Raw genomic sequence first — 8800 nt, forward strand, 5'->3', positions numbered from 1 at the left:
AATATCTGATTATAGAAAATTTTAAGATAGTCCTATTCTAAACTATTTAGCATATATATTGAGCTCCTGCTGAGTGCTAGGCACTGTGCAAGGTGCTGGAGATAAAGTCATTAAAAGGCAGAGTCCCTGCACTCATGGCGCTTACAGCATAATGTAGAATATCATACAATGGGAAAGTAATCATTAATGTCATGAGTATATTTATCATATTAGCAGACTTCCCCATCCAAACTTGTATCCCTTGTCCCTACTCTAGTACCTTTTGTATTGTGCAAATATTATATTCATAATACAATAACTTGTTAATTTGAATATGTTTAAAGAACATTGTAAACCCACTTATAGTTCATATCATGTTATTGGCATTATGATCTTCCCTCTAGGAAAAAGAACAAATCACTATAAGCCAGTTGTCCTTGGTGGATCTTGCTGGAAGTGAAAGAACTAACCGGACAAAAGCAGAAGGGAACAGATTACGTGAAGCTGGTGAGTAAAGCATAGTACTTATCTATTGCTAGAACTTGTAAAAATTTGCAATGCCAGTTTATCATCTGCTTATTGATAGGAGGTTTAAGCATAATTGTCTTCAATTTCATAATTTAGAGGCTAATTTTAGTGGTTAGTGTTGTTTCTTTAGTTGTGCTGGTTTGGTATCAATCTATTATAATTCACTGATTTCTTTAATAAGAGCATGAAAAAGTGACTAAAATAAATACAAGTTATATTCATATTGAAAGTGTCTGTTATACCTGTTGATGGTATGGTCAGTACTGGGTCCTTAAAATGAAGTTATTTAACAGTTACTTCAGCATTCATATTGGTAAAAATTGGCTTCTGAAGGTGGGAAAAACCTTGGAACACAAAGCCAATTGAAAGGAAATCTAAAAACAAACAAAAAAAGTCCATTAAAATTGTCATTTGACCTTAAAAAAAAAAAAAGGAAATCTGTGAGTCTTTTTTTTTTTTTTTTTTTAAATCTTTCATTTTGTGTAACCATTCAAGTTATGTTTTATGTTAATAATATTTATGGAATACCTACTGTGTGCCAGGAATTAATACAGATATAAAGGATCGAGCCCTGCCCTGGAGAGCCCAGCCTAGTACAAGAGATAGAATATAGGTAGAATATAATGGAAGTGAACACAAGTTACTGTGGGAGTACAGAGTAGAGCTGCATCATCCAATCTGAGGTGGGGGAGGGGGATTGGAGGAAGACTTCATGGAGTTGACACTTAAGATGAAGAGTGAGCTCTCTGAGGAAGGATAGGATTAAAGGCATCATCCCTGACAGAGGGGGCAGCCACTTGTAAACAGACCAGTCCTGAGAGAACATGCTGGGTCAAGGCAGCTGAAGTGGAGGGTGTGGGATATAAACCATGACAAAGAGGTAGCAGAGCAGGACAAGGTCATGAAGACCCCTTGTCTGTCATATTAAAAATCTGAATTTATCCTGAGGGAATAATGGTGGCTACAATTAAGGGACTATTGTGTTTCATAGTACCTACTGTGCATGGGCTTGCTTTCTTGATTCTGACTTTTCAAGATGTATCATAGCCATTTTTCAGTTGAGGAGGTTGGAAGAAGTGATTTTCCCAAGGTTAGAGCCTGGGTTCAAACCCAGGTTGGTTGGACTCTCAAAACTTGTGTCTTTCTACCATTATGCAGCCTCCCCATAAAGTCAATGAAGGATTAGTCTTTTAAAAAGATCATTTTCCCAGTAAAGAGAATTAATTTACAAGAGGCAAGTCTAGAGATGAAAAGCAGTTGGGAGCCTTTTACTGTAATTCAGATGAGCAATCATGTGACCTGGAGGCAAAAGTCAAAACCGAGAGCTAGTTAGGAAGTAGGTCCACCTGCAGGTGGAGAGTAAAGAAGAGGAAGACCTTGGTTGAGGAGAAGCAGTTTGAGGTGCAGGTATGGGCAGTTCATGAATTTTGTTTGGGTTATGTCCAAATTTTTCAAGGGAAGCACCTAGTAATTGGATGCAGAGGTTCATGGATTTGGAAGGAGAGAGATTTGACTTGAGATTTATAGGTTTAGGTTTTGCTAATAGAGAAATGATGGAAGCAATGGGGGAGATAAGACTATTTATGGGGAACAGATAGGAGGACAGAGCTTTGAACAACAAGCCCTTGATGATTAATTTAAAGAGCCTATGGAGAGAAGATGACTTAAGGGATTATGAAATACTAAAAAAAATACACACATTATATATATATGTGTATACAGTAGTCCCCACCATATCTGTGGTTTTGTTTTCCATGGTTTCAGTTACCCATGGTCAACTACAGTCCTAAAATATTAAATGGAAAATTCTAGAAATAATTTATAACTTTTAATTTTGCACCGTTCTGAGTAGCATTATGCACTGTCCCACCTGGTACCTATCCACAGTATATACGCTGTCCACCTCAGTTATAAGATCAATTGTCCTGGTATCACAGTGCTTGTGTTCAAGAAACTCTTACTTTACTTAACAATGCCACATTCACATAACCTTTATTATAGTATATTTTTATTAGTAGTAGTTGTTAATCTCCTACTATGCCTAATTTATAAATTAAACTTTATCATAGGTATGTATGTGTAGGAAAAAACATAGTATATATAGGGTTTGGTACTATCCATGGTATCAGGTGTCCACTGGGGGTCTTGGAATATATCTCTTGTGGATAAGGGGGGGCTACTGTATAAGAAGATCAGGAATCTGGAGTCCAGATCACAAGAGGAAGGATTAACTTTGATGGGGAAAAAGATGTAGTTGGATTGGGAAGAAAGTAGAAACCTGAGGGGTGGTTGTTGTTGTTTTGTTTTTTGAAAGCTGAGGGTTCTGATGCTTAGGGGAAGAAACAGAATGGACTATCATTGTTAATATGGATGCGGAACAAAGTTAGGGAATAAGAACTATAAGAAAAGAAGATTGTGATTGGGGCATATGACAGCCTCAGGTTTCCAGAGGTGGTGCAGTTCTGAGTGAAATAGTTCAGGGTTTGGGCATGGTTGTTTGACTGCATTGGTAAGGAGATAAAGGTTTATTGGAGTTGAGATCGGTGTCCTCTGACAGCATCTAAGAGTGATTCTCATAAATACCGAAGTGACCCAGGAGCTGGCATGTAGGAGGAACATTTGAAGGCAGCAGCGAGGAATTAGGAAAATGTTGCTGGCCTCCTCTATTCACCATCCTTATAAAATGTTAGACTTTAAAAAACAAGCAACTTTTACTCAAAAAGACTCCAGGGCTGCGGGGGAAACACTACCCTTATGGGAAAATAAAGGTAAGGTTACAGCGCGTTATGCCATGGGTACAGGGAAGCTGTGGACACTTCCCAGAATAATATTTCTGAATATATGACATGAAATACATAGGATTATAAAGGAAACCAATTAGATTGAAATACATTTTTTAAAGTTGTTTTTTGTTTTTGTTTTTTAAACATATCTTTATTGATTTCAGAGAGGGGAAAGGAGCGGGAGAGAGAGAGAGATAGAAACATCAATGATGAGAGAGTCATTGATCGGCTGCCTAGCCCACAACCTGGGCATGTGCCCCGACCGGGAATCGAACCCTGATCTCCTGATCCTAGGTCAATGCTCAACCGCCGAGCCACGCCCGGCCGGGCTAAAGTATTCTTAAAACATTTGTCATACAGTAATTTATGTGCTGCATTATTAGGGGTTTTGTTTTTTAATCCTCACCCAAGGATATTTTTTCCATTGCTTTTCAGAGATAGTGGAAGGGGGGGACATCCATGTAAGAGAGACATCAATTGGTTGCCTCCCTACTGGGGCCAGGGATCGAGCCTGCAACCAAGGCGGGTGCCTGCCTGGAATTGGGCTGATGCTCTAACCACTGAGCCAAACTGGGTAGGGTTATGTGCCGCATTATTAATGCCTTAAAAAAAAAACCCACCAGCTGGTCTAATAACTACATAATTTCAAAGTAGTAATGAACATATAAATACCTTGAGATTAGCAATAAACTGTAAGTGCTATAAAAACAAAGATGTAATTTATTTCCCACCCAAGTATGCAGACTCCCTGAAGTGTGTGCATGGACAATATGGACACCTGACCATTAGGGAAAGAGATGAATGGATCATTCTGTGAGAGGTCGAGGATTTAGGGAAATCTGTTAACGAATATGGGTTCCTAAGAGCACAGTGGAAGAACAAAGGATACTGGGAGTTGTGGTCAAGGAAGATAAATCTTGGATCATGGAATTTTATGGGGGTACAGATGAGCCATGTGTTTTGAGAGGTGGCTAAGGATGAAAGCATGGTTGAGTTAGTCAACCTTAGAGTTCCAAAATGAACAAATTCTTAATTACTCTTGGGGTCTATGTAGGTGAGAACTCCTGTGCTATTGGAGGCTTGATTAATCTGTCAGACTTGTCTTGGTTCAGAAATCCAAATACAAGTGGTCAAAAGTAACAAGTATGCCACCTAAGAAATACCTGTTACTTTAGATGTAGAGGGGTAAGAGTTAGCTGGATCCTAAGACACTTGACTTTTAGAAACAGGAGCCCGTCTGGGTGCAGGAGAGATTTCAGTGTTGATGGAGCCAGCTGTAGCCTGAAATGGCCATGCTTTAGAGATAATATTTTATGTGAAGATATTAAACACCTTCATCTAATATACTTTCACAGAATTTAAGATTTGGAAGAAACTTAATGGGTCATGAAGTGTAATGTTGCATTCACTGGAGAGTCCTTTTGATAGAATCCCTGAAGGATGGTATTTAACCTCTCCTGAAACACTGCTATTGAAATACTCTGGAAATACTGCCAGACCATGCGTGGACAGCTCCTTAAATTGAGCCACTAAAATCTGTTATTTCCATCTAATAGTTTTATGCAGTAGGGATTTTATAGGGAAACAGACTACACTCTACCTACCCTTGTTTTCAGATGTCTTCTGTGTATATTTTTCTGTTAGGTAATATTAACCAGTCACTAATGACACTAAGAACATGCATGGAAGTCCTGAGAGAGAACCAGATGTGTGGAACTAACAAGGTGAGCAACAGCCTTTCATGTGTATAGTTTTACTCGTGGGCCTTTTTCACCTTACGTCTTTATTTGGATTTGAATGTATTTATAGATGGTTCCATATCGAGATTCAAAGTTAACCCATCTGTTCAAGAACTACTTTGACGGGGAAGGAAAAGTACGCATGATCGTGTGTGTGAATCCAAAGGCTGAAGATTATGAAGAAAGCTTGGTAATTTTAATTATCCTACACAGTCTCAGAATTTCTGTAAGAAAACAGCTATCTGGGTGTGAAGAATGACATTTGAACATTTTAAAAATTGATGCAGAACCATCAGTTACTGAAATGAGCTGAAGGCCAGTTGAATAATGTTTCATAGTAATTTCTGAGGAAGGACTTGTTATATGTTTATTTGTTTTTAAAAAATGCACACACACGCACAAAAACCTCCATTTGTTTTGTGTCTTAGCAAGTCATGAGATTTGCAGAAATGACCCAAGAAGTTGAAGTAGCAAGACCAGTAGACAAGGCAATATGTGGTTTAACACCTGGACGGCGATACAGGAACCACGTTCGGGCAGGTCCAGTTGGAGATGGTATGATTTGGAATCAGATCACTTGCCCACTGATTAGTCTCTTTGTCTCCCTCTTTTTAATCTATTTCACATAAGAGAACTTTCTACTTCCCTTCTCCCTTCCCTTAACCAAGTGCAAAAAGAAATCTGAACCGATGTGTAACAGATTTCTTTTGTTACATGAGATAACTTTTTTTTTTTACAGCTAAAATTATGATTATGACAACTCAAGAAAATATAGTTAATTGGACTGTGGCTCTAATCACTCATTTAAATAAGTTCCTTCTCTCCTGTGTAACTTTTTATAATTTTTGTAATTCAATACAGAACTGCTGGTTACAGAAGTGGTTTTACAGAGTTTTCCACCTTTGCCACCCTGCGAAATTTTGGATATCAATGATGAGCAGACTCTCCCCAGGCTTATTGAAGCATTAGAGAAACGCCACCAGCTCCGACAAATGATGATTGAGGAGTTTAACAAACAATGTAAGGCTAAAAACCATTTGCAATCATTTTAACTCCAGAAATTTGCAGTGAATCTGAATTCTGTGGTGGGGTGGATCTTTAACATACTTTTGGGCAAATTATTTAATCCTCTGTTTCTTAGTTCCCCTGTCCGCAAAATGGGGATTGTAATTGTTCCTACTTCAGAGGGTGCTGTGAGATAATGTATGAAATCATGTGGAAGAGTGAACTGCCTGGCACATAGTTAGTGCTCAGTAAATATGTCTACTATGTTTAGCATCGTCATCAATTCATTTTAATCTTCACAAGAAAAGGTATGAGAGAAGTGGTATTTAAATTCCCATTTTGAAATGAGGAAATGTGCTCAGAAAAATAACTTGCCCAAGTCACATATCTAGTAAGCGGTATACTAGGGATTCAATTTGGATCTGACTGTTCCTAAAATGAATCTACTGTTATTTCTGGTTTTGCATTTGTTGTTCTAAAGCCAGTTACTTACCCCGTAAGGATTGGAAAGGGGATGTCATAGTGCAAAACGAAATACTTTATAGTATTGCCTAGTAAAAGTTGATTGCATTGGTTAGTTTGGAATTGAAGTAAACAGAACCTGCATGCTTTTGTTTCAGCTTTTACTTTTAAAGCTATGTTGCAAGAATTCGACAAGGGTCTTTTAAATAAAGAAAACTCCATTCAAGGAAAACTAAATGAAAAAGAAAAGGTGATCTCAGGACAAAAATTGGAAATAGAACGACTGGAGAAAAAAACCAAAACGTTAGAATATAAGGTTGGTTTTGCCAGTATTGTAATGGCTACTTACTGCTGTTCTCTGACGGAGCCCTTATGCTCTCCAGGCCTGTAAACGCTGCTTACTGAGATTTATCACTTTGTTACTTACTAACCTTCATCCTACCCTCCAAAAAGAGGGAATCTGAGTAAAAAGCGTAAAAGGGATGTTAAACTCTTTAATTTTATGAGTTATATGTTAGCAGTTAAAGAAAATGTTCTCTGGCCCAAACAAGTGAGCTTTCTACAGGGCTTTCTAGAGTTCAGCTTTGACTATAGCTTGGTATTTTAACTTATTACTAGATAGCGTATGTTTGTTCCCTCATTTACAGAGGATCATTTAGAGGGGAACACTCATTCTAGAGAGAAGCTAGTCTTAACCAATAGTGTTCTCTATTCCAAAATAAAAATAAAATTTTAGGCTCTAGCTGGATGGCTCAGTTGGTTGGAGCATCGTCCTGTACACCAAAAGGTGGCGGGTTCGATTCTGGTCAGGGTACATACCTAGGTTGTGGGTTCAATCCCCACTTGGGGCATACAGAGGCTTCCCCTCCCTCCATCTCTTTTTAAAATTCAATGAAAACATATTCTTGGGTGAGGATTAAAAATAATAATAAATAAATAAAACTTTAGGCCTGGTGCTCTCCCTCTGGAGTACGCCCACTCCTTTCCCATTCCTTTTCTTTTTTCTCCCAGGTGTGTTACCTTTACCCTTTCCTAAGTTCCAAGGGCCCCTTCTTTTGCCTCTGTAACTTGTTTTTCTGAGCCCATTTCTTCCACCGCTCACTTTTATAGACCTCTGACTTTCTAAATAAACGTTATCTTACCGTTTGAGTCTTGGCTCTGAATTCTTTCTTAGCCAGAACTCAAGTACTGAGGTTGCTGAACCAAGGTCTGGTCTGAGTCCACCAGTATGACACCTGGTACCGTTCTCACTGCCAACACAACAATCAGCTGTCCAGAGACCTGGGGCCTGAGGCAATGATGGGTGTAGAAAAAACAATATCTTTCTCCAGCATTGACCAACCTCCACTAGCACATGTCCAATGACTGAAGACTTACAGCCAGACCAAGCAGCAGTACAGTGTTTGGGAGCTCAGACTGCTAGGATGACTTGGCCAATAAAGAAGAAAAAAAAAATTTAGGCCTGAATTTTAGGGGAAAGTAATTTTTACATTAAGTCATGTATAACTTAGTGTCTCGGTAAGAAATCTGTTTAAAAAGCTCATTTCTAGGAATGAAGGTAGGAAATCAGATGAAATTTTAGAGGAAAATGCTTTCTCCATAGTTTTTCTTTCCACAAGTATGCTTGCATAAACAAATTATAAAAGATTGTTTTAGAGCTACATGAAATATTTCCATACCAATTTTTGAACATAATGCTCTACCTTCCAGATTGAAATTTTAGAGAAAACAACCACTATCTATGAAGAAGATAAGCGCAGTCTACAACAGGAGCTTGAAACCCAGAATCAGAAACTTCAGCAACAGTTTTCTGACAAACGCAGACTAGAAGCCAGGTTGCAAGGCATGGTGACGGAAACAACAATGAAGTGGGAAAAAGAATGTGTGAGTGTCATTCCTGTAGTGCTTATCGCAGAGGGGGTGATTTATTTCAAATTGTAGTGTTTTGAATGACTGTACCTGGGTTAGGGTTTTGGTGGTGATGGCAGTAGTTGCCTATTCAGTTCATTCCTTTCTCTGCCCTTGAAATTCGTGAGCATTATGAAGTATACTTATCAGGAAGAATTGGAAAATTATAATTTTCTGGAATAGTGTTTTGGTAATCTGGTGTATTTGTTTGGTGTAATTTATTAGGATGTATATTGTCGTTGATAATTTGTAGGAGCGTCGAGTGGCAGCTAAACAACTGGAGATGCAAAACAAACTCTGGGTGAAAGATGAAAAACTGAAACAACTGAAAGCTATTGTTACTGAACCCAAAACTGAAAAGCCAGAGAGACCCTCTCGGGAGCGGGATCGAGAAAA

The 8800-nt window shown here is 38.4% G+C and overlaps 1 protein-coding gene across 2 annotated transcripts in view; it reads left to right on the top strand.

The window, feature by feature from the left end:
* The window catches only part of KIF23 (kinesin family member 23), a 30338-nt gene that overhangs the window by 13818 nt on the left and 7720 nt on the right, over positions 1–8800 (top strand). For both annotated transcript variants that reach the window (XM_081120864.1, XM_081120865.1), the window contains exons 10-17: positions 384–486; positions 4935–5014; positions 5100–5219; positions 5458–5584; positions 5891–6049; positions 6655–6812; positions 8207–8380; positions 8658–8800. The exon at positions 8658–8800 is cut by the window's right edge and continues 37 nt beyond it. In XM_081120864.1, the coding sequence (XP_080976990.1) occupies positions 384–486; positions 4935–5014; positions 5100–5219; positions 5458–5584; positions 5891–6049; positions 6655–6812; positions 8207–8380; positions 8658–8800 (1064 nt within the window). The remainder of the gene's footprint in view (positions 1–383; positions 487–4934; positions 5015–5099; positions 5220–5457; positions 5585–5890; positions 6050–6654; positions 6813–8206; positions 8381–8657) is intronic.

The sequence above is a fragment of the Miniopterus schreibersii genome, assembly GCF_964146895.1.
Source record: "Miniopterus schreibersii genome assembly, chromosome: 1".
NCBI lineage: Eukaryota > Metazoa > Chordata > Mammalia > Chiroptera > Miniopteridae > Miniopterus > Miniopterus schreibersii.